The sequence below is a fragment of the Polypterus senegalus genome, chromosome 18 (assembly GCF_016835505.1).
Source record: "Polypterus senegalus isolate Bchr_013 chromosome 18, ASM1683550v1, whole genome shotgun sequence".
Taxonomy (NCBI): Eukaryota; Metazoa; Chordata; class Cladistia; order Polypteriformes; family Polypteridae; genus Polypterus; species Polypterus senegalus.
Genome location: NC_053171.1, coordinates 87,105,933 through 87,132,840, shown reverse-complemented (window position 1 = coordinate 87,132,840; position 26,908 = coordinate 87,105,933). Strand labels below are relative to the sequence as shown.

At 45.3% G+C, this 26,908-nt stretch overlaps 1 protein-coding gene across 2 annotated transcripts in view; it reads right to left on the bottom strand.

Annotated features, from left to right (window-relative positions):
• Nucleotides 1-5,095: 5,095 nt before the first annotated feature.
• Nucleotides 5,096-26,908, bottom strand: part of efcab11 (EF-hand calcium binding domain 11) — a 347,705-nt gene continuing 325,892 nt past the window's right edge. For both annotated transcript variants that reach the window (XM_039741565.1, XM_039741567.1), the window contains one exon: nucleotides 5,096-5,521. In XM_039741565.1, the coding sequence (XP_039597499.1) occupies nucleotides 5,443-5,521 (79 nt within the window). In that variant the 3' untranslated portion in view covers nucleotides 5,096-5,442. The remainder of the gene's footprint in view (nucleotides 5,522-26,908) is intronic.

The window sequence follows — 26,908 nt, the reverse complement described above, 5'->3', positions numbered from 1 at the left end:
GACCTGGTTCAGAGTCTAAGGGGCCAAAGTCAATGGCAGCAGGGCAGGGACCAACCCTGGGTGGGCTGCCACTCGATTACTGGGTATATTCAGAGTAGTCAGTCAGTCAATTTAATGACAGGAAGAAGACATGGGCATTGACCGTATAGAGAGTCAGCAACAGAGGGGCACCACCATGCCAGCCGTCATCACTTATTCATGGCTTTGCTGGCTAGCGAGCCGATCTCACATTGTGGAAGGGGCTGCTCCCAGCTGAACTGGCTGTCGTTTGAACCCGTCGCCAACTAACATCCTCCATTAGGAAGTAAACCAACCTGCTCACACTGACAGCCACACGCCGTTTCGCTTTTCTGACTCCTTGTGTTTGTTCTGCACGTGCACCGCTAATGTCGTGTGTTACATTGTTAGCAGGGAGAAAAATCACACCTACATAGATACACACATTATGAGTCCCATTTACTCCAACTCGGCACCTCAGGAGCAACACTGGGTACAAGGTAGGAAAGAGCCCTGGCACAGCCTTCACATGCACACGGTGGCCAGTTGAGAGCCTCCGACTAAGCTACAGCTGGCATCAGGATACATGACTTCTATTCCAACTGCACTTGCTGATCTCGTTGCCAGAGGATGTCAGATTACACGGCTCTTAATCCCAGGAAAGCACTCATTAGACATCTCCAGGGCGTCCTTCAGTAGAATTTCCAAAATGTCGTAAGCTCGTTACGTTCTGACTGCCAATAACATGCTGGCTGACAGAGCCTGCGCTGCACCAATGCTTTCCAGGTATGGAGGGTTCAGTTGCCTGGCACATAAAACACGAGACATCAGCGGTACGAGCCTCATTTTTTTCTCCAGCCTTTGGAGTTTTTTTTTTGTTTTTTCTGTCCACCCTGGCCATCGGACCTTACTCTTATTCTATGTTAATTAATGTTGGCTTATGTTTATCTTTTATTGTGTCTTCTATTTCTCTATTCATTTTGTAAAGCACTTTGAGCTACATTTTTTTGTATGAATATGTGCTATATAAATAAATGTTGATTGATTGATTGACAGGTCCAAATCACCCACGCTCCTCATTCGTTGTGAGGGGATTACAGGCACTGCACCTCCAGGTGAGTGCCCCCCGGTCATCAGCTCTGGCACCCACGCTGCCCGCCCCTGACACTTGGGTTTGTCGGGGTGAAGTGCAGACGGGTTGAACTGACTTTATTGCCAGGGATGTCAGACTACCTGGCTTGCGATCATGGGAGTGTGCGATGGCAGCTCCCCAACTCATTAAAGTTGTGTAAATGAAGTCTGCGACTGAAAGACGCTGGAAACGTCAAGTCATTTGCCAGGGCCTTAATGGCACATGTTTGGTGATACTGGGTGCACTGCAGAAAGCAGCGCCAGTTAAGGTACCAGACCACGGAAGGGCATGACTACACTCACTGCTACAGGGACAGTCTTTAAAATCCATACAGACATGGGAACAATGTAGCCAGGTAGTGCTCGGGCTGGGACTGGGACCCTGGCGCTGTGCCACCCCTGGATGTTGATGCAAACCGTGTTTTATGTACAGTAAAGAGAAGAAATATTAGGGAGGCTGAGAACAAGGGCCGATATGTACAGACATATGCTGGTGTAACCAATAGGGGGTGCCACTGAGCTCAGACACAGCCCCAGGTTCAAATACAATACAATACAATTTATTTTTGTACAGCCCCAAATCACAAAAGGAGGGCCACAATGGGCTTTAGCAGCCTTTTGACAGCCCCCCAGTCTTGACTCTCTAAGAAGACAAGGAAAAACTCCCCCCAAAAAAATGGAAGAAACCTTGGGAAAGGCAGTTTCCAGGTAGGCGGGCCGTGCAGGGGGTCAATACAACACAACACACAGAACAGAACAGAAGTCATCCTCAATACAACATAAGAGTGCAATAGAAATCTTACAAGTTGTGGCAGACAACCAGGGACTTTGCCCCACTGGGATGCCTGGATCAGGGAAGGAACGGGAAAGGGGCAACATCTTTCCTGGATGCAAGAGGGCAGCCCCCCTGATCTCTTGGAAGCTCAACCCCGTGGGGGTCCATGGCCCAACCAAGGGGGCTGCCTGGATGGTTCCTGAGCCCTGGAGAATAGCACTTCCGCCACACCATGATAAAAGGGGCCCTTCGAGGAGCCGGAGTCAGGAGGAGGAAGACGGAGCTTGCGAGGGAGGAGTGGAGGCGGCCGAAGAGAGTTAAGACTGAGGAGTCGTGAGTGTGAGCGTACGTGGGTGGAACCATATTGTAAATAGTGTCAAATAAACAGCGTGTGTTTTACACATTGGTGTCGTGTCTGTGGCCGGGTTATCTGTTATAAAGTACAGAGCAAAACTCAACAGTACAGTAGATGATATCCCATAATGCGATAAAAGACACACAGTACCTTAGACCATCCGCACAGCCATAATTACACAATCCCAGGACAAGGTGACTCTTTTCTCTCCTTCAGCTCTCCTGGTGAGTGTCGTCCACTGCCTCCCGACTCTGACTCCCTGAGGTGTGGTGCTGGACCCCTCTTTGAAGTCTACCAATGTGGTAGCACTTCCGGGTCGTGTGGAAACCAGGGGCCAGATCCCTCTAACGGCACTCGTGGACCCCAAGGAAGGCTGCACTTCAGGACTCCATCTCCCATGCACCCTTTGTGACCGTCCAAACTGGGATGCCTTGAGAGGACCACTGTCAACTGTCCTTCCTGCCAAGATGTCTGTCTCTGGCTACTGTTAAAGTGCCGCAACACAGGACATCTGTCAGGGGGCTAGACGTGCTTGTGGTGGAGGGCCTAGCAGCTATTTAGTGCTTCCCCAAAAAGAGACAGGGGATGGCGGAGTAGATTTAGGGTACCGTATGTGTAGGACTTGTTGGGTTCCACCTGATTTTTAGTTTTGTCCCGCTTTGTGGAGCCTTACAATTTGCACGACTCTTTCTACACACTGTGGTATATTCATCCCAGCCAATACCCCCAGGCCGCCAGATGGAGCCCTCCTTGCAGCATGGAGGTGCCCCGAATGCCAACAGGGAATCCTGGACAATGGAGTTTTTATCCACAGCCCTGCTGGATACCATGGGGGCCGCTAGAGGACGCTGCAGGGAGGATCAACGATTATTTTCCCTACAGCCTGGAAGTACGTCCCAGTCACGTGGACAGAGGAAATGACGTTCTTCCGGGTTGAAGAAAAGGAGTTTTTATCTGACCCGGAAGTGTTGCCAGTCACATGGACAGAGAGAGAGAGAGAAACACTTCTGGGTTGAAGACTATAAAGGACTGTGGGCGATCCCAGACGGGCGAGCTGAGTTGGGAGGAAGGGAACAACGCGTCTGGGTGTGGAGGATTTGTAGTATTGATTAGTGAATTGTTTATTTATGAGTGTTGTGGAGTGGAGGGTGCTTTGTGCACATTATTGTACAAATAAATGTAATATTTGGACATTTATCTAGAGTCTGGCGTCTGGTCCGAGGGTTAAAGGGGACGACAGCGCCCCCTATCTGTCACAACACACACGATAACTAACCGTGGTGCTGGCTCGCTTCTTTATTTTATACCTTTCCCTCGCATGGCCTGAAATATAAATCCGCGTTAAAAGCTCTTTTTAATAGCCCAGCGGAGGCTGACTCTCAAACCATAACTGTAGTGCCGCACACAAGCAGCCATTTTGAAGCAAATACTACCATGTACTAAATGCGCCACGTCTCCGCGTCTAATTGTAAAATGGAAAAAGCAACTGCCACGGTGGGATTTATTGACTGAGCTAAAGATCTAAAACGCGTCTAATTCGCTTGGTCTCCATTGTGAGTCAAGTATGAAAGCAGTTGCCAGTTTTTCTTGAGTTAAGCAGCAGCTAAACGTTCGGCCTTGCAGTGCCGTATCTAATGAGGCCTTCTCTCTGCGCCCCACCGTCTCCTTTTTTTTTCCCCACCATACGCATGTGGCTTTGTATCTGCGAGCAGGTAGAGCAGAGAGCAAGGCCTCTCATTTGTATCTGCCATCCTTGATTAATGATATTTCATGCCTGGAAGTTTTTACACTAATTTCCATAAAGGGGCAGACAGTTTTAGACGGTGTGGTAAAGGACGGCAAATGTCGCTTCAGTCTGGCATAGACAGACGCAGATAGCATCACGGAGGAGAAACAAAACAGAAACGGCCGCGCTCAGTGCATACTGTAGCTCAGGATTCAGAGTACAGTAATGCTGCCGCCACACACAAACATGGCACAATCTCGGAGTGCCAGCTGCTGATTCATCCCCAGAGCGACTGCAGACACCGGCAAAGCATTGCCAAGGGAAAAAAAGCAAAGCTTAATTAAAATTGCATGTGTACAGTAATCTCCGGCAGCTAATCCAAAGGCGACGCTAATGGTGCACTTTGTACAGTAGACGGCGTCCATGTTTGAAAGCATTTCCGCAAGTTAACCGTCTATCTGAAGGGGGACATGCTTGAAAACAATTTTATAATAATGGAACACATTCATTACCAGTTTATGAAATCGGACACAAATCAATGTGCAGGAGCCGAGCTTTGATGGGGCAACCATAAAAAAGGGCCGTGCCTGTCTGCCTTGTCAAACTGTACAGAGGACTCTGGGAAACGCCACGAAATATCAACAGGATTGTCTCAACAAAACACTTCTGCTTTCTTCTGGACACTTTGGGCTAAGACAGAGGCGCAAGTTCAGAGTTTGATTCATTTCAGACAAAAGATTGCCTGCTCAAGTGAGTGCCACCTTAATGATTAAAATGTAGCTCATCAGATCGGTAGCCCTCGTCAAGTGCGGCTCATGGATTTAGGCGATCTGAGCATTGCTCTAAAGATGCACGAGCGAGGAATGTAAGGTGATCCTTTCTATTGACTGTTTTAAAACAGCTTTGAGCTCTCCAACGCTGTCTAGAAAGCGTGAACTTTAAATTCAATTTAGGTAGTCAATAACAAGGATTGCCTTACAGTGCTTTGAAACTAAGAACAAGGGCTGAGAGGAGTTGTTTCTCATTTAGGTTTCAAACAAAAGGGCTATTCAGCAAACCTGCCATGAACTACAGTTATTAAATCTCCATAAAAACCACAAAGCTACAAAAGTCCATCTCAAATGAATGCTCTTCTTGTGTGCGCAATCTGAAAAGTGACATTTGGCACATATACTTACACACAGTATAGGATTCAAAAGAAAAATGTCTCTCAATGGCAGCACTGAATACGGGCGATTCTCTTTTCTTGGGACGGAACCCAGTAGTGCGTGCATTTAATAATCTTTCACACGCAGAATTGCACGCGTGAAATCTAATCAGCGCACTGGAATCCTTGTAATTCTGGAGGTAAAACGATACACGATGAAACTCTTCCCAGGGCGTGTCACACTGATGAAGAAGCAAATACAAACCACACTTTATGAGAATGGTTTAATTTACAAAACTCGGCCAGCAGCTCTACTGGTCTTCTCCGTAGCTTAAGATGAATTCAAAATCCTTGAAGCTCACATGGCCATCAGAATCCCGGTCAACCTCCCTGCAGTACAAGAGAAAAACAAAAAGAATAATTATAATAAATAATAATAATAGTTTAATAATGATTAAACCATCTGCAGGCAGGACACAGGTGCAAACTCAACACCCGCTTTTAACGTGAGCACAAATCCAGAGGCGTAGCTTAGGTTTTCAGCGTCCGGGGACAACTGAAGATTTCTCGCCCCCTCCTGTTTGCCAAAATGCAACGGGGAAGGCAATTTAACATCAATTTGGCGCCACTTGGATGCTGCGCCCAGGGACAGATGCCCCCCCCCCTGCACAAATCACCACACCACACTCTGGCTGCCAGTCCATCGGCTGCTCCACTCCTCCTCAGGCTTTGTCTTCTTCCTCCCGACTCTGGTTATCCAATGGAGTGAGGCGGCTCCTCTTATTCAGGTGGCTCATCAGTATTACCTGGAATCACTCCCAGGTGCTCTGGAGGTCCTCTACAGCAGGGGTCGCCAACTCCAGTCCTGGAGGAGCACCATGGCTACAGGTTTTAAGGTCTGGCAGGGCTTTGTAATTATTGTTATGAACACTCGCGTTACATGGCACTTCATCCACGGCCGGCCGCTGGTGCTTATACAGAATGGTGCTTGTTTTCTTGTTCTCCACTAAAGCATTTTAACAACACAATTGATCACCAGATGCCAGGTGGACAAACCGAAAACTGATTTGATCTCTGACTAGCTCGACTACATCCTAAGACAGGGTGTCAAACTCCAGGCCTGGAGGGCCGCAGTGGCTGCAGGTTTTCATTCTCACCCTTTTTCCTAATCAGTGACCAGTTTTCACTGCTGATGAACTCCTTTTCCCTTCATTTTTAATAGCCCTGTTTTTAAGGATTCAGTCCTCCTGAATTGATTCGTTTCTTCATGAAATGGCAGCCAAACAGAAATGAGACGTGAAACGAGCCAACAGATGAGCAGCTAAACTGGGAGTTCAAACTCCAACCAATCCTATTAATGAGAAGCTGATTCTCTCTGTTAATTAACTAAACCTTTTATTTAATTTTGTGGTCTGTTGCTGCTCTCATTCTGCCACAGCAGACATTTCCAAAACTGTTGACTTTCTTTCCGTCAAAATGTTTTGGTGACCTGAGAGATCAGCCTCACTGAGACCTTCACCTTTCTTTATTTTCAGATATTGTGTGACGGGCACAGGTGAGCTAGTCGTGTGGCAGCTCCTTTTGTGTCTCATTATTAAAAAAGAGACAACTAAGGGGCCGGAGTTAAGTTAATCAAAACTAAAGCAAAGGAAGTTAATTAGCAGCAAAAACTGGATGAAAACCTGCACCTACTGCGGCCCTCCAGGCCTGGAGTTCGACACCCGTGTCCTAAGGTCATGCAGGGCTTTGTAAGGTGCAAACCTGCCACACCTAAGCACAAGAACTGAGGGCACGAAGGCCCGAGACGTTAGCAGACAATTTTGGTTTTTTTTGACCAAGATCTTTAAAGCTTTATTAGATGACTCTTCTTTTGAATGATCTTGTAGGACAGGGGTGCCCAACTCCAGTCCTGGGGGGCCGCAGTGGCTGCAGGTTTTCATTCTAACACCTTTTCTTAATGAGTGACCTGTTTTTTCTGTTAATTAATGTCTTTTGAATTCATTTTAATTGATTTGCTCTTGAAGACTCGGACCCTTTAATTGTTTCTTTCTCCTTAATTAGCAGCCAAACAATAATGAGATACAAAATGAGCCGAAACAACTGGTGTCCGTCACACAATATCTAAAAATAAAGAAAGGTGAAGGTCTCAGGAATGTTAATCTGCTCAGGTCATCAAAACATTTTAACAGAAAAGAGAAAATCAACAATTACAGAAATGTCTGCTAATGCACCACGAGAGCAGCAACAAGCCACAGAATTAAAGAACAAATTTAATTAACGACAGGAATCGGCACCTCATTAAGCAGCTGGCTGGAATGAAATTGGAGTTTGAGGCCCTGACTTAGCTGGTCTTCTGTTGGCTCCCTCACTCTACGTTTCATTTCTGTTTGGGTGCCATTTAACGAAAGCAAGTAAGCAGCTCAGAGGAATGGCGAAGAAATTCAGAGGAACAAATCTTAAAAAAGCAATTTAATTAAAATGAATTCACAAGACGTTAATGAGCAGCACAAACAGGGCACTCAATTTAAAAAGGGTTTAGAATGAAAACCTGCAGCCACGGTGGTCCTCTAGGACTGGAGCTGGACACCACTGTTGTAGGACACGTTCTGCTGCACTTGTGGATGAAAAGAATTCTGCAGAGCTGTCGTCACAAGCCTGGGAAGTTTGGGTAACATTCTTGACACCACTAAACATTCATCTTAAGTGGGATCTGTGATCTGCTCCAGCAGTACCACTAGAAACGACAGCTGCTTACTGTATGTTGGGAGGAGTGAAGTGCTGCCCACTGTGTGACGAGCTCTGCTAGGCCTTCATACGTGGGATTTGGGTGGCGGTGGCTGAATAACAATAGTGCACATCTGCACACTCACCCACACACTAGGGACAATTTAGAATCGCCAGTCCACCTAACCTGCATGTCTATGGACTGTGGGAAGAAACCCACGCAGACACAGGGAGGACATGCAAACTCCACGCAGGGAGGACCTGGGAAGTGAACCTGGGTCTCCTAACTGCGAGGCAGCAGCGCTACCACTGCGCCACCTCATTTAATATCAGTAAATATAAAATATTATAAGTAGGAAATAAAAATGTTAGGTTTGAATACACAATTGGAGGTCTGAGAATCCTTATGAGAAGGATTTAGGAGTCATAGTGGACTCTAAGCTAGCGACTTCCTGACAGTGTTCAGAAGCCATTAAGAAGGCTAACAGAATGTCAGGTTATATAGCGCCTTGACTTGTGGAGTACAAGTCACAGGAGGTTCTGCTCAACCTTTATAACACACTAGTAAGACCTCATCTTGAGTCCTGTGTGCAGTTTTGGTCTCCAGGCTACAAAAAGGACATAGCAGCGCTAGAGAAGGTCCAGAGAAGAGCGACTGGGCTGATTCCAGGACTACAGGGGATGAGTTATGGGGAAAGATTAAAAGAGCTGAGCCTTTACAGTTTAAGCAAAAGAAGATTAAGAGGTGACGTGATTGAAGTGTTTAAAATTATGAAGGGAATTAGCACAGTGGATCGAGACTTGTATTTTAAAACTAGACATTAAGCCCGTTACAATAACGGGCGCTAGAACAGCAGTGCATAAACATTTGTATGAACAGTCTATATTAAATAGCAAGGGACCTTGTATGTGGCTGTAATATGCGTCACTGTATTGTGTGCCTTTAATTTTCTCTCTCAGTAATACTGGTTTGTATTTCCGTAAAATGCCTGTAATTTTGTCGGACAGTAATATAGTGGAAACTCGGTTCACGACCATAATTCGTTCTAAAACTCTGGTTGTAAACCGATTTGATCGTGAACCAAAGTAATTTCCCCCATAGGAATGTATGTAAATACAATTAATCCATTCCAGACCGTACGAACTGGTCAAATATAGTTAATTAAGCCATTGAATGCACAGCGTAATAGTAAACTAAATGTAAAAATATTGAATAACACTGAGAAAACCTTAAACAACAGGGAAAACTAAGTTTGTAAGAGGTCGTGCTATAGCGTTACGACCTGCTCGCTAAAAACACTTTTTTTAATGAGTTTTAAGCACAGGCAAAAAAGGAACATTTGAAAAATCTGTAATTTAATAAACAACCTAGAAAAGTAACATTGCAACAATGGAACGCGTGCGCCTGTGTGTGTGTCTGTCTCTCTTGCGCGCGCGTGTGTGTGTGTGTGTCTCTCTCTTAAGCGGGCACCTCTATGTCTGTATGTGTCTCTCTCGCCTGTGTGTGTGTGTGTGTATGTCTGTCTGTCTCTCTCGCACGTGCCTCTGTGTGTGTGTGTCTGTCTTGCGCGCGCCTGCGTGTGTGTGTGTGTGTGTGTGTGTCTCTCTCTCTCTGCACAAACAGGAAATGCACAGGAAGAGACTGAACACGTGCCATGTGGCCCCGCGCATGCGCACTTCACCTGAAGACACACACACACGGACACCTGGACGCACACACACACACTTTTATTAAAGAGGACGAGTTCATCAAGAACACAAGGACACAGCTGGAAACTTGTTAAGGGGAAATTTCACACATAAAATTCACTCTGACACATAATCTATTCTCTTTTGGACAAGAATGCTACATGCATGGGGACTGCAATGGGCTGTCGGTTTGCACTTCACTATGCAAACCTATTTATGGCAAAATTGGAGGAAGATTTCATGTCAATGTTCATCGTTAAATCAATGTTGTATGTCCGTTACATAGATGACATCTTCATAATCTGGACTGCCAGTGAGAAGGACCTCCTCCATTTTCATAATGAATATAATTCTTTTCACCCCAACATAAAGCTGAAGCGGAATTACTCAAAAACAGAAGTCAGCTTCCTTGATACCACCTTTCAACTGAAAAACAACACCCTTGTAACTTCTGTTTTTCACAAACCGACAGACAGACAGACCTACCTAAGAAGTGATAGCTTCCACCCCAAGCATATAAGGCGCTCCATTATTTTCACCCAAGCAATACGGTACAATCGTATTTGCTGAGATCCGACAGACCAGGATAAACAACTGCAGGAGCTCAGACAAGATTTCATCAGATGAGATGATACAAAACAACAGACACTCAAATAAGAAGATCTACTGCCATACCCAGAGACAACCTTCTGGAATATAAAAACAAGGACAACAAGAACCGCATCCCCCTTGTTGTCACCTACAACTCACATCTTGAAACACTTCGAAAAATTATAAAAGAACTTCACCCAATGCTAAACAATGACCAAACATTGAAAAACACTGTATATCCTGAACCACCCCTCCTGGTATACAGACAACCACCAAACCTGCAGCAACTAATTGTCCGAAGCGCTCTAAGTGAACCAACAGGAAATGGCACATCTCCCTGCCTACAGAAAAGATGTAAAACGTGTGCTCACACTTATAATACAGACCGTACAGTTATACCAAACTGTCGACTTGAACATCGCATAAAGGGATCATTTTCCTGCAGATCATCTAATGTGGTCTACCTAATTCTCTGCATGAAATGTCCTGACACTGCACTCTATGTGGAAGAAACTGGACAAACACTCCACCAGAGAATGAACTTACACAGGTTGGTTCCACAACTTTGTTAAATGGTGCGACTCAAACCACTTACACCTGAACACCAGCAAGACCAAGGAACTGGTGGTGGATTTTAGGAGGCCCAGGCCCCTTATGGACCCCGTGATGATCAGAGGTGACTGTGCAGAGGGTACAGACCTATAAATATCTGGGAGTGCAGCTGGATGACAAATTGGACTGGACTGCCAATACTGATGCTCTGTGTAAGAAAGGTCAGAGCCGACTACAGTAATCCCTCCTCAATCGCGGGGGTTGCGTTCCAGACCCCCCCCCCACGATAGGTGAAAATCCGCGAAGTAGAAACCATATGTTTGTATTTTTTTTTTATATATTTTAAGCCCTTATAAACTCTCCCACACTGTTTATAAATATTCCCCTCACAGTTATACAGCATAATCCCTTTGTATTCTCTTAGATATTCGGTAAGATTCATTGAAATTATGTATGTAAACACACTGTTTATATACAGTAAAACCTAAATATTATTTTAAAGATATCGAGTGTCTCCGATATCACATATGTTACAGCCATTACGACAGACAGGCCACCAGCAATAAATACGTACAATGCAAGAAAAACAGTATACAGTAAATGTGTGTACAGTGACACTAAGCGTGACACGTACATGTACTAAGTACTGTAAGTAGAAAATTAATTATGGTTACTCACCAACAATGACACGATGACTTGTCCGATAACAATGAGTTTAATTTTACTGCACAACAAAGGAGAGCGTTACAGCCCTTCTAAAGGAGCAACTGTGTAGCACTGCCGCGTTATTCTTCTTCAATCCAAATCCCTAAAGCAGATTCCGTCCAGACTACTGCCTTATTACGTCCACTTACATCTCGTTTTGCACCCTGGTTAAAAGGACACTGCAGCCGTAGATCTTATATTCCTTTCCTACTTTTTAAATAAAAAGAATCGTAGCCTCATTGATGCTGTAATGGCGTCCTGCAGCGGTGTAGATTTTCCCTTCCTTCAACAAATCCAAAACATTTACCTTTTCGGCAATTGTTAACATCTTCCATTTGCTGGGCACGGCCCTGAAGCAGTAGCAGATCGTTTTGGAGCCATAATGAAGGGCTTGACTATGCACAAAGATAACCACAAAAGAGCGCAAAAGTTAACTCTTTACACAGCGAAACACGTTGATGCTGAATGAGCGAGACGAGACTTCCTGGTTAACACTGCATTCAGCACGCAGGAACTTAACTGCGTGCTCTGATTGGTTAGCTTCTCAGTCAGGAGAACTTAACTGCGTGCTCTGATTGGTTAGCTTTTCAGTCATCCGCCAATAGTGTTCCTTGTATGAAATCAACTGGGCAAACCAACTGAGGAAGCATGTGCAGGAACTAAAAAGACCCATTGTCCGCAGAACCCGCGAAGCAGCGGAAAATCTGTGTTATATATTTAGTTATGCTTACATATAAAATCTGCGATAGAGTGAAGCTGCAAAAGTCGAAGCGCGATATAGCAAGGGATTACTGTATACTTTCTTAGAAGGTTGGCATCTTTCAACATCTGCAATAAGATGCTGTAGATGTTCTACCAGACGGTTGTGGCGAGTGTCCTCTTCTACACGGTGGTGTGCTGGGGAGGCAGCATAAAGAAGAAGGATGTCTCACGCCTGGACAAACTGGTGAGGAAGGCAGGCTCTATTGTAGGCACGGAGCCGGACAGTTTGACATCTGTGGCAGAGTGACTGGCGCTAAGCAAACTCCTGTCAGATCCACGGCATCCACTTAACAGTGTCATCTCCAGGCAGAGGAGTAGCTTCAGTGACAGACATTTGTCACCGTCCTGCTCCACTGACAGACTGAGGAGATCGTTCCTCCCACACACTATGCGACTCTTCAATTCCACCCGGGGGAGTAAATGCTAACATTACTCAAAGTTATTATCCGTTTTTACATGCATTTTTATTACTCTTTAATTTAATATTGTTTTTTTGTATCAGTATACTGCTGCTGTATTATGTGAATTTCCCCTTGGGATTAATAAAGTATCTATCTATCTATCTATCTACCTATCTATCTATCTATCTATCATTAAACGTAGCAATACAGATGTTCCTGTAGTGGCCCACTTCAACAGTCATGGACACTTTGAGAGGGACTTTAAAGTGACAGGGCTTATGGGCAACTTCAGAACACAACAAGAGAGAAAAGAATGGGAAGTTAAACTTATGCTAAGATTTCACACATTACAACATGGCTTGAATAAAGACATGGGTCTTATGGCCAAATATAAGGATTGTTTGCATCTCTCAGACTGATATGGATAACCTGACTACAGATCCACATTGTTTTGAAAAACTTATTAGAAACTTCAAAAGACTTTGTTGGACAGTTATCTTAGCCAAAGATCTTGACCATACATTGTTCTTCTCTCTCTTGTTAAATTAATCTTAGCCTGAACGAGCCTATTCATTTTTGACATTTAAGATTTTTCATTTAAAGATTTACTAATGTTGTTTCTTGTCCTAGTTGGATATAAACACAGGGAACTTCAGTTTCTGTATTACGTCTCGCCTGAAGAAGGGGCCTGAGTTGCCTCGAAAGCTGCATATTGTAATCGTTTTAGTTAGCCAATAAAAGGGATCATTTTGCTTGGCTTTTCTCAACTTGTACACAAAATTTCTCACCACAACAACAATTTTAGTATAATATTCACAAAAACTGCTTAATCTAGCTCAGGGTCATGGTGGCCAGAGGGTATCCTGGCAGCTCTGGATATAAGAACGGGGGGCACACACTCCCATTCACACTGAGAATTGCCTGTTGACCCAACCTGCACATACTTGAGGCCGTGGGAGGAAAACCCCATGCAGACACACAGGGAGAGAATGTGCAAACAGAGACCGGGCGCCGTGTCCATGTGGAGTTTCACATTTATTAGATTTGAAATTGAAAAATGAAAAACATTCCACCAACAGACCGTTGCAGCATGCATACAGTTTCTGAAAGCACTGAGCTAAAAAGACTGAGCTGACCCTACAAACATGAGCTCACTCGGCACCCAAGCACGTCTACCCCCTAGCTGTTGTTTTTGAGGTTACTATAGTTACGGCAAAGAGATCGGCTTACAGCATTCCATCCCTAAATATACAGCATAACATACAGTCAAGTATGGCTCCTGGAACTGATTAGTATGATGAGGCGGACTTCAAAAGGAAGAAAATGGAGTCGTCACCTTTGGTAAAACTCCACATCTTACAAAATGGGAGGAATTTAGAAGTTAAGAGGGCTTTGATTCTGAATGCCAGATGTCACGGTCTGCTTATTATGGCATGGCAACGTACAGGTGTGTTTTGAATAGCTGCAGTTTTTTCCAGGAGAGTCCTCGTGATTTGACTTCTTCTACCACATCAGGCAGCCCCCTCTGCACACTGAACACGCCCGTTTCTGCAAACGTTTTTTCATAAATTCTCACCTTTATCTGTCAACTTGCTGCCTTAGGAAAGCTCAGTATGGACTGAAGCTAATAGTTTACGTTTTTCATTTTTAAATCTTCCTTAAATACGATGATATTAGTGTAAGTGTACTTTCAAATAGTCTGTGTCATTTCTTTCCCAGGACTCTCCACAGACCGGTGTGCCTCCACGTGTCAGCGTGTCTCGTATACTCCAATTGTGAAATGAATTATGGCTGGTGATGCACTTGCTGTGTACCACGCAGCCATTCATCCATCGGCACCGCCCGTTTACTTCAAATCTGAGTAGCATGGTGCACGTATCAAATGTCACATTCTCACATCCAAGCGCTTAATCTGATTCAGATTGTGAGGGGCCCTGAGCCGGTCCTAGTGACGTCAGGTGCAAGGCAGCAGTGCGCCCTCATGCACTTTCAAACTGGGATAATTGGGAATGGGCAGTGAGCCTAATGCGGTGGTCTTTAAGGATCGGGGATTAAGACTGTCGTCACAAGGAAACACCCCACAGAGACTGAGAAAAAGAGTAAAGTCCATGCAGACAGCAGCTAACTACTGTGCCACTGTGTCACCGATGATGTTCTTTGTCACGTTCACTCCATTTTTTTTTTTTATCCACTCACAGTTTGCCAAAATGTCAAAATAATTTAAAAGGTCACCAGCATCACACACTGCAAAACAAGGAAGCTACTTTCTAACATTTCATCCTGGGCAGTGTGGCGGACGGCCGGGACGTCCCTTTGTCACTAGATTCAGGGGAGCAGTAATGCTATGTCCCTCAGAACCTTTGTTGGCAGCCCCCCTGGGTTGCGTCGGGGCCACTTTCATGCAACACCAGAGCTCATCCTGGTTGGGCTCCGTGGCCTCCGCCAGGGGGAGCTGCATTGAGCTTAATGAGCCCGTCTGGGCAGGAGCGCGGCCAGAAGTAGGACAACGAGCACCTGCAGCACTTCCGGGTGGGATATAAGAGGAGCCTGCAGCCACTACTCAGGGCAGAAGAATTAGAAGGAGGAGGACGAAGCTGCCCTGGGAGGAGGAGGAGGACAAAGAGTGTGTTTTGGGACTGTGTTGTGCCCCACAGGTGAAGAAAAAAGAAATCTTTTTTGTTTGTTTAACACGTGCCTCTGCTGTCAGTCTGTGTCGGGTCGGCGCCAACCAAGAGCCAATATCACAGTAGTTTACTGATGCGTCTCCAAGCAGTGCCATTTGTTATAATTTGTTTGTTAGTTAGGGGACAAGGTGACATTTGAAGTCTGATGTGCTCCACTTTAGAACACCTGCACTCACACCCAAATACTACAAGCACACATGCAGGGTCTGCATCACAACTAGCAGCTTGTCGGATGGAAGAACGCAATCACAAACTGAGCAGCAAGTCCATGACTCAGGAGCCGCTAACTAACAAAGGACGGCACAGACAGATCTGAGACTAAACAATGCTGTAGCCATAAGAGGCACATTAAGTGTTACCGAGGCGGCAATGCCCTGCCAGGCAGTGGATGGTCATACAGTGCTGCCAAGTGAGAAAAGCCAGACCGGGCACTACAACGGCCATTTCTGTAGTGACAGGGGGAGGCCCTGATTACTAGGCAGCCAGATACCCATACTGCTGCTATCATGATGCCACAGTGCTGCCAATAAGTACTGTATGTGCCAACTTCCTCCATTTTTGCATATTTTGCACAATGACATTTGCACAAAATGCAACATTACAGTTTTTCAGTCATTACTTTCTTTATTCAAAGAATAAAGTTACTCAACGTCCCTGTGACCCGTGTGAAAAAATAATCCCCCCCATTGTTGCAGAACATTTAGAAGCACTAAACCCTCTCAGTCTTTCTTTCGCGTCGCTCGTCTTTGCAGAACTGCTTCAATCCAAAGGCACTGGGAGGCCTGCGGATGTCAACCGCTCATTCACAGCTCTTCAGTCTGGCCTCCTCTGAGTGTGTTTTTGTGTTTTGGCTCATCGTCCTGCTGCACCTTCCAATGATGCTTCAGCTTCAGGTCACAGACAGATGAAGCAGTCATCCTGGTCCTGAGGCAGCAAGGCATCCCCACATCATCACGCTAGCGCCCCCTATGCTTTACTGCAGTTCTGATGTTCTTACACCTATAATAATATTACATTTTGGGCGGCACGGTGGCGCAGTGGGTAGCGCTGCTGCCTCGCAGTAAAGAGACCTGGGTTCGCTTCCTCAGGGTCCTCCCTGCGTGGAGTTTGCATGTTCTCCCCATGTCTGCGTGTGTTTCCTCCCACAGTCCAAAGACATGCAGGTTTGGTGCATTGGTGATCCTAAATTGTCCCTGGTGTGTGTATGTGTGTGTGTGTGTGCACCCTGCTCAGGGTTTGTTTCCTGCCTTGCACCCTGTGTTGGCTGGGATTGGCTCCAGCAGACCCCCGTGACCCTGTAGCTAGGATATAGCAGGTTGGATAATGGATGGATGGATGGATGGATATTACCTTTTATTTATATAGCACCTTCTCCACGCTCGAGACGCTTGACACAGTGGGACGTGTGTCATCCAACGAGTTCTTCTTTTGACTCGTCTATATACAGGGTCTTATTTCAGGTGGCTTGGGGATCATTCAGATGTTTCTTTGCAAATGTGAGACCAGCAGTGTGATTTTTGCCTTCTTTTCACTCAGGTCTCTTTCTCATCATGGAGTCATCGACACTGACCTTTGGTGAGGCTAGTCAGGCCATAAGTACTATACTTGCTCTTCTGGGATCTTCTGCGATTTCATGAATAAGTCAGCACTGTGCCCCTGGGGTAGTTTTGGCAGGCAGGCCGGACTTTCCTGGGAAGATTCCCCCCAGTTCTGAATGTTGAATTTGGAGTTAGCGGCTCACGCTGTGGTGTGGTGGGGTCCCAGGGCTTTACCAATTGGTACGTTTCAGCACCTTTTTCCTTTAATCTGCTGTGATTGAGGAGTTGCGTTCTTCTACAAACCTTTTGGTGACCACTTGACTCTCATGGTGAGGGTCAGTATACGGCGAGGTTTCGATTTAACAGGGCTGGCTGTGTTCAGTCAGCGGAGTTTAATAATCATTAAACTTTGGTCAGCTATTTAAAAGAGTAGCTAAGGGGCCAATTACCTTTTCATGGGGGCAATACAAGTGTTGGATATATTAAATCAAATAAGTAGCAATTTAAAAATGGAGTTATGTGTTTACTTGGGTTCCCTTTACCTTGGGCACAGCCATCAGCAGTGTGTCTGTTTGTGGAGAGAGTGTCGACCACGCTGAGAGGTTTACTGACCTCAGCAGTGACATTCGTGTCTCCGGTGACTCTTCCTATGAAGTCAGGAGACGGATTGGGAGAGCATGGGGGGGTCAGGAGGTCAGTGGAAAGGGGTGTGTGGTGCTCCCGATATCTCAGCAAAAGGACGAAGGTCCAAGTCTTTAGAGTCCTGGTGCTTCCTGTCTTGCTACATGGTTGCGAGACATGGACGCTATCCAGTGACCTGGGATGAAGACTGGACTCCTGTGTCTCTTCAGAGAATCCTTGGGTACCGCTGGTTGGACTTAGTGTTGCTCATGGAGTCCCGAAAGAGGCACATGACTTACAGCACTACGGTCACGTGGCATGATTACCCAAGGGTGATCCTCATTGTTGAGGACCCGAGTGGCTGGAGCAGACCAAGGGGGCACACACGTAACACCTGGCTGTGCGGCAGATACAGTAGGTGGTCATTTCTAGAGGGTGGGAATGGACTGCGTATCCACATTGGGTGTTGCCAACCAGGATCCCGAGCTGTTTCATCGTGTGGTGAGGGCAACAACGCCCTGTACCAATGTATGCTCCCCAACCTGACCTGACCTTTACCTAATCGTACAGTGTGTCTAAAAACCTAAAGCCATTCACTGTGACAAATGCACAAAATAGGTCATAAGTTAGGCCCTTCCTTTTTCCATTGTGTTAAGTATTTTTAAAAGTATGTGTCTGAGACCACTGAATTGTATTTTGGTGCATTTTTGTTCTATTTACAGTATTTCATAATTCTCAGGGTCAAAGAGGACCTGTTTGATTTAAGATATGGCAATCAAGAATGTGTAGAGGAATGTGCTCACTGTGAAAGCCTGCCAACCACTAGGACAGGATTATGACGTTATAATCGTTGTATAACCACCACTGGGCGGAGAGGTGGCTCTGCGGCTAAGGATCTGCGCTGGTATCCCGAAGGTTGCTGGTTCGAATCCCTGTCCTACTCTGCTGGGCCCTTGAGCAAGACCCTTAACCTGTAATTGCTCCAGGGACGCTGTACAATGGCTCACTCCAAGGGGTGTGCGAACACTAACAAATTCCTAATACGAGAAATTGTATAAGGCGAAATAAAGAACAAATAAAAAATACTGTGGAGACAAGGGCAGCTTCTTCAAGCTGTCTCACAAAATGAAGAAATAGGACAGAGACAAAACTCTTTCATAAAATAGCCCCCCAAATGTCTTAACATATAAATAAGAAATGAGTCATCATGGGGGGCTGAACTGTGTGCTTTTCAGGTTCCTTGGTGACCCTAAACTGGCCTGGTAGGAGTGGGCGTCAGTGTAGGCCTGAATGTGATTGGCCGGCCTAAGATCCAGTGTTGCTCATGGTTGCCAGGATAGGCCTTAGCTCTCAGTGACCCTGACCTGGATCATTAGGTTGGTCAGTTGGGAGACATGGATGCTGAAGTTTAGGACATTATCAAACAACAAATGCCTACCATTCTAAGAGTACGACACAGCTGTAGTGTCTACACAGTCACCCCTCCATATTTCAAGTCAGGCTGAACTCTTTGTTTCTTTGAAACAAAGAGTTATGACTAAGAATTTGCTCAGCGTCATCAGAGTAACTAACATGGTTGTATAACTTCTCCCACACAGTCCATTTAGTTGCATAATCTACAGATACAGGCTGGAATATCTGGGCAGACGTTCTCACAAAAGCAGCGGTTGCTCAAATTTAAAGACCATCCAAAACTTATTAGCAACATAAATATATGGAACAGAACAGAGAAAACTGCTCGGCTCCTGTTGTACATTGTTAACTTCCAGGATATTTAGAGCACATTTAAGGCTGAAGCAGATGTTTGGAGCTCCAGAGACCTCACTTCAGTTTCCTGTGTCTGTGGATTGTGCACATGTCCTCGGGGTCCATGTGGGCTTTCTATGTGTGTGCATTAGGCGCCCTGGTTAGGTTAAACTAACGTGGTATAAGTGAGGTAGGACGTCTTTATTAGAGCTCTTCCCATCCAGGGAAAGTACCCATCCTGTGCCCGGTGCAGCCGACCTCACCACTAACACCCTTCTACGCTGAGCCCCCTATAGTCCTAGGACTGCGACTTTATTATTTTTCAGATCTCATGAGTTTTCTAAAATGGACTGAGGGGACAGACTAGGTAATGAAATAGACAGGATTAATGCAAACTAGCAGGTCATTTACAAATTCAACAAATATGCACTATAAAAATCAATCAGATTATATTTTACATAGAGCTTTCTCAGCTCAGGGCACTTTACTAATCACACAAGCAGGCAATGGAACGTAACCAATTAAATAAATAAGTGCAGTAATGGTGTGAATCAATCTGGGCATACGTGAAGACTGAGGAGAACAAAAAATAAAAGACAAAATAAAATAATAAAACAATGACTGCCTGCCCTGCAAGTCTACCTCCCTGGCAAATGCTGCCCTTAACTAAACGCTTTCTCATCAACATCTATTAGACCTCAGTGCAGCATTTGACACTCAGGTCAGACATGACATTCTACTGTCCAGAATGGAGAACATGCTGGGTATCTCTGGCACTGCCCTCCAGTGGTTCAAGTCCTATCTGACTGATAGGCAAGAGTTTGTTAGTCTTGGCAACAGCAGATCCAGCTCGGTGCCAGTCACACGAGGAGCTCCTCAGGGCTCTGTCCTCGGCCCTCTTCTCTTCTGTATTTATATGCTTCCCCTTGGCCATATCATTTGTAGCTATGGACTGGGTTATCATTTTTATGCAGATGATACTCAACTCTACTTCAATGTTAAAAGTGGAACTTCATCAGAGCTTTCTCAGCTCACAACCTGCCTTGGTGAAATTAAAACCTGGATGGAGCAGAACTCTTTAAAATTAAATTGCAACAAAACTGCACTCCTGCAAATTGGGACTAAAATGCAACTTAATAAAATGAGCTCCTTCTCAGTCCATCTTGAAGGTGATCTCATCAGACCTGCCTCTACTGTAAAGAATCTTGGTGTCATTTTTGATTCCTCCCTTTCTTATTCCGCCCACATAAACCACATTAAGAAACTTTCTTACTTTCACCTCCATAACATATCCCGTGTTCGCTCTTTCCTCTCCTTTTCTAACGCTGAGAAACTTGTCCATGCTTTTATCACATCCCGCATCGATTATTGTAACTCGCTGTTGGCAGGTGCCCCTTCTAATCTTATATCACAGCTCCAGCTTATTCAAAACTCGGCTGCAAGAGTCCTCACTCGAACCAGCAGCAGCGAGCACATCACACCCATCCTGCTCCATCTTCACTGGCTCCCTGTGTCTTACAGAATCGAATATAAAATCCTACTAATAACCTACAAAGCCCTTAAACGACCTAATGCTAAACTACATCAGTGACCTTCTCCATTACTATGTGCCTGTCTGTCCACTAAGGTCCTCCAATTCTGGTAATCTTGTTGTACCCCACACTAATCTACACTCCATGGGTGACAGCAGGGCCTTCAGCTGTATAGCGAGTGCCCAGACTCTGGAATGACCTACCGAAATTAATCAGGTCAGCTGACTCCATGAATTCTTTTAAAAAACAACTCAAAACTCCTCTGTTCAGGAAGGCTTTTAGCTCTACTTGACTTCATTACCCTTCTCTCAGTTTACCTCCATGCCAAGATGCTCATTTATCCTGTGTGTGTGTGTGTGCTGGACCATCAATTATGTTGTCTGTTAGGCTTTCTCTGAATTTACTGTCGTAATCTTTTTTATTTATTTATTTATCTGGTTTGTACAATGCTATATAATGTATACCCTGCCATTCTATCTTAAACTCTGTGAAGTGCCTTGAGCATGGGAAAGGCGCTATATAAATAAAATGTATTGTTATTTTATTTTAACAGCATCATCTTTGTAGATAAAATCAACGGGATGAGGCCAGCATAACGTGATGCAAGTTGGACCGCAACGTAAAGCCGGGGTCCTTCTGACTTCACATGTTCTTGAGAGTACGAGAGGAATTTTAACACGTGGTGTGACACTGCATTGTTGACAAAAAGAATAATAGTAATTCCTTTGTGGCGGACGCCCCTCCGGTATATGTTCAGGGGGAGCATCCATGGACTGTGCAATACCTCCCCCTGGCTGCTAGATGGCCGCCCCCCTTGGTTGGAGCGGTGCTTTGGTCTCCATGGGAACTGGAGTTGGGTGAAGCCCTGTTGGGTCCTGCAGGCGCCACCATGGGGTGCTGCAGCTGGTACTCCTGAGCCCGTATGGGCAGCTGGAACTCAGCAGTCAACCACCTGGAGCACTTCAGGGTGGACTATAAAAGGGGCCAGTAGCCACCACTCAATGGCCAGAGTAGGGAGGAGAAGGACGAAGCTTGACGGAGGAGTGGTGGAGGAAGAAGAAAGAGTGTGGTGTGTTTTGGTGGGTGTACTTGGGACTGTGTTGTGCCTGTGGGGAACATGGGAAAGACGTGCCCTCCAGCTGAAGAAAAATAAAAAGTTTATTTATTTGACGTGTGCCTCACGGTGTCAGTCTGTATTGGGTCAGCACCCATATAGCGCCTTGTTACAACTTACATTTATATAGCACTTTTCTAACTACTCAAAGTGCTTTTAGTGAGTGGGGAGCCACTTCAACCACCACTAATGTGTAGCACCCACCTGGATGATGTGACAGCAGCCATTACTGCACCAGTACACTCACCACACATGAGCTGTTAAGTGGTGAAGGGGTGAGAGAGATAGCTAGCCAGTTAGAGACAGGAGATGATTAGGGGGCCAGAATGACCAGGCCATGGTGGGCAATTTAGCCAGAACATCGAGATACACCCTACTCTTTATGAAGGATGCCCAGAGAGTCAAGACCTCAGTTTTATGTCTCATTTGAAGGACGGCACCATTTTTACAGCAGAGTGTTGTAGAGGTGCAACGGAGTAAAAGTCTACACATCCCAGCTTCCCCGAGGGTGTTGCTCTATTGGATGTCAGCGGAGGACACAGGGGTTGCTGGGAAGAAGGCGGGCAATTTAAATGGGGAAATCAGCAAGATGGTGGAGGATCGCTGTTGTTTTTCTGACTATTCCATTGCTGTTTTCTCCTGTTGGATTACCCGTGGTTTGTCTTGGATTACCGTTCCTGGTTGGATATACGGTCCGTCTTGTGCCTGCCTTTATCGTGTGAGTGAACGGCTTGGTAGCAACTTCATCTGAGGGAGCGCTCCCATTCACCGCATCCCAGCAAAGTGTTCACACGATTTGCCACTCTCCAGTCCATATCTGCTGCTGCTCCATTTGGACTGTGCTCTGGACTTTGTCTTGAGTGTTTGTCATGCTTGTTGTCATTTACTGGTTTTGTTTTATGTGAGACCCCTAGCAGGGAATCGGGGGAGGGATTGTTTATTCTTAGCTGTTTTTGGTTGTGTTATTATTTGCTATAAGGGGATAAATTTAATAATTATCTCCATTTCATTTAACACTAGAATTACCAGAACCAACGAAAAAACTCGTCATTCCGGCCCACCTTAAACCCCTTCGCACCTCTCCGTCAGCCTCTTTTGTCTTCTAAATGTGTCGATAAGCCCAAGCAGCAAGCAGACTTATACCATCCCCACCATCGCCTCAGAATGGCCAAGAAGTTCTCCCAGTTCCTGCCTTGATTGGTTAGGCTGATGGTTATACATATTATATAGTTCATGTGTACATTTTGTCATTTATTACTAAAACATGAAAAACATTTCTGTTTAAACGATTTGTTTACATAGATTGTTTAGACACAAAACGCACATCAAGTTATATCCCCTTACAACTCTGAGTAGCTCACTCCCAGATAATCAGTACTGAGCACTGCCCTTTGCCCTATAAATTCCTGAGGGTCTCCCACAGTTCCTGGTGGTTCATTTCAAATGCACTTAGGAGCGGTGAGTTCTTGTGCTTTTGTGTATTTAATGTGCTGAGTGATTTCCTGGATTTATGACATTTTGCTTTGCTGGTTTGGACATGTGCAGAGGAGAGATGCTGGGTATATTGAGAGAAGGATGTTAAGGACGGAGCTGCCAGGGAAGAGGAAAAGAGGAAGGCCTAAGAGAAGGTTTATGGATGTGATGAGGGAGGACATGCAGGTGATGGGGGTGACAGAACAAGATGACGAGGACAGGACGATATGAAAGAAGATGATCCGCTGTGGTAACCTAATGGGAGGAACCGAAAGAAGAAGAAGAAAAAGTGGTTCAAAACCAAAATCTATGCCATGAAATAGTTCAGAATTTTAGGATATGTAAATTGATTTATTCAAGTGTTTTCCCAAAAAGTTTTTTAACCCCCTCTTATAGGTTTCATTGAGGCTTTCGCTCTTAAATAAGTTGGCGGTTGTGACTCAAGTGCCCTCAGCTATGGCAGCGGTTAGCCACACGTGACGTGATGATGTGCACAAATCCAGAATCAAAATATTAATGAATAAAAACATAGAATGGTGTATAAAAATGAAAATAATGAAAGACGACAATCAGACATGAATAGAACCTGACAGCACAGAACAAGAACTGATCAGATGCAATTAAATGGTGGAACTAAATGGTTTCATTAAGAGAATATTATTTTCACTTGAATATTAAAACCAAGAATGACAATTATGGAGTGCATCAGACCTTTCACGATTTGGAAAAGCACAGCAGAGTCAAGCAGGAATTGAAATCCTTTAATGAGGTTGTGAGAATAATAAAAGCACACAAGAACACTACTCTTCTACAAGCTTTCAGATCATGGGAGCACAGAAACAGGGTGAGTGGCATATCAGGTATGCCCATTTGTGTTTTCCATTAAATAAAATAATGTTCTGTATTTTAAAATATTCTCGTTGATCAGGGTGTCGGAAAGAGACGACGTCTCACATGTTGGAATTTGCAAGTAATAATGGATGCCCATTACACAGCTTCTGGTCAGTGGGGATGTCAAACTTGATGACTGCAATTCATTTTATTGCAATCTATACAAATCAATCAAGTTTTTACAAAAAGAAAAATTGAGTTAAGAACAAATCGATCCCCACCCGTGAGAGAAAGAGCAAGCCGAACAACGTGAAATTTAAGGCTTGTAAATACAGTATACCTAAATTAATCAATTCTCTGTGCTTTATGAGATTATTTTAAAATATTACTGATTAGATCCTGCCATGTTTTGAAAAAAGTCTGTACGGATCATCTAACTGAGTGTTTGATTTTTTCCAATTTCAAATAATATAACACATCAGTTTCCCACTGACTTAAAGAGGAGAGTTTGGGTTCTTCCAGTTTATCAGAATAAGTCTGCGTGCCAACAGTGTAGTGAATGCAATCACAGTTTGTTTGTCCTTCTCCACTTTAAAGCCTTTTGGAAGCCTTTTGGTTGCCTGAGGATATCAAGAATAGAAATTGCAAGGGAGGACAAATTAAATGATTCTTTGACGACTTCCCAAGGCAATTTCACATTCCCAAAGTATGGCATGCTGGACCCTTTTTCTGAAACCCGTTAACATGGCACCTGACAGAGCCAGTGCTGTACAAATGCTTTACGGGTACAGCGAGCTCTGCTTCAGTCTCTGCCCTTTCTGTTTTCTTTTCCATTCTGTCGTGGTACATAAGACACGAGACATCACACAGAGGAGCCACTCTTCTGTTTTCAAGGTCCACTCACCCTTCCTCATGTCTTGGTGTTACATTCTGTGTAGTCTACTTCTGGCTGAGCGCTCATTGGATGTCAGCCCACCTCTACGACCCCTACATTGGGGTGAGTTGGACTGAGATACTGGTGGGGATGTCAGACTACATAACTGCTGTGATTATGGGCCAAGATTATGTAAACAAATCACTGGAAAAAATCATATCATGTGACTGGGCTGTAAGACAGTGGCAGTGATATTATTACTACGACTTCTGCATAGAACATAATTAATGACTACTTGATTACTTTAGGATGCTAAACTGAGCTGTGAATGATGGGTTAATTAGTATATGAAGGCTGGATATATACACCTGGATTTGGGGATCCTCTGCCATTCCTCCTTGCAGATCCTCTCCAGTTCTGTCAGGTTGGATGGTAAACGTTGGTGGACAGCCATTTTAGGTCTCTCCAGAGATGCTCAATTGGGTTTAAGTCAGGGCTCTGGCTGGGCCATTCAAGAACAGTCACAGAGTTGTTGTGAAGCCACTCCTTCGTTATTTTAGCTGTGTGCTTAGGGTCATTGTCTTGTTGGAAGGTAAACCTTCGGCCCAGTCTGAGGTCCTTAGCACTCTGGAGAAGGTTTTTGTCCTGGATATCCCTGTACTTGGCCGCATTCATCTTTCCCTCAATTGCAACCAGTCGTCCTGTCCCTGCAGCTGAAAAACACCCCCACAGCATGATGCTGCCACCGCCATGTTTCACTGTGGGGACTGTATTGGACAAGTGATGAGCAGTGCCTGGTTGTCTCCACACATACCGCTTAGAATTAAGGCCAAAAAGTTCTATCTTGGAGTTTTCTAAAAGACACCTGAAGGACTCTGAGATGGTGAGAAATAAGATTCTCTGGTCTGATGATAAATATATATATATTGTGGACGTGGCCCGGACACAGACAGGCAGACATGTTGTTACTCACCACCACACGTATTTTATTTACAACTATTTACACAAATAATGGTCACTCAGACCCAGTCCAATGTGCACAAACCCCAACACACAGTCCTGGTCACTCTAATGCCTTTCTTCGGGCCGCCTCCACTCTCCTCTCTTGCCTCGTCCTCTTCCACCCGACTCTAGCCTCGAATGAAAGGAGACGGCCCCTTTTATTCTTTCCCGGATGAGCTCCAGGTGGCTCCCGGGCATTCCCTCGTTGGCCACGGCCCAGCGTGGTGGAAGTGCCGGCTGTTCTCCCGGCAGCTCTCCGGGTGTCCTTCCTAATCTTCCCCCCAGCACTTCCTGGTGTGGCGGAAGTGCTGAGGGAACAGGTCCCCAAGGCATTGGGGCACCTTCTGGCGGTGACCACGGGCCTCTGCAGGGTGGGGCTTCCATGCTCTTAACCCGTGGTCCCCAAAGCAACCAGGAAGGCAGCCCCCACGTGATCCAGGGTGGGCGCAGACCCACATCTGGTCCCTCAAGGCGTCCCGGCCAGGTCGTGGCCCCTGGCATCCCTGACAATATATATATATATATATATATATATATATATATATATATATATATATATATATATATATTTTGTGGAGCCGACCCGGACACAGACAGGCGGACATGTTGTTCTTCACCACCACACGTTTATTATATACAATTATTTACAATTATAACGGTCACTCAGACCCAGAATAGTCCAAATAGTGCACAAACCCCAAACACACACAGCCCTGGCCACAATATGCCTTTCTTCGGGCTGCCTCCACTCTCCTCCCTTGCCTCGTCCTTCTTCCACCCGACTCTAGCCTCGAATGAAGGGAGACGGCCCCTTTATACAGGACCCGGATGAGCCAAAGGTGTTCCTGGCATTCCTCCTCTAGCCACGGCCCAGCGTGGTGGAAGTGCCGGCTGTCCTCCGGCAGCTCTCCGGTGTCCGTCCTAATTAACAGGTAACA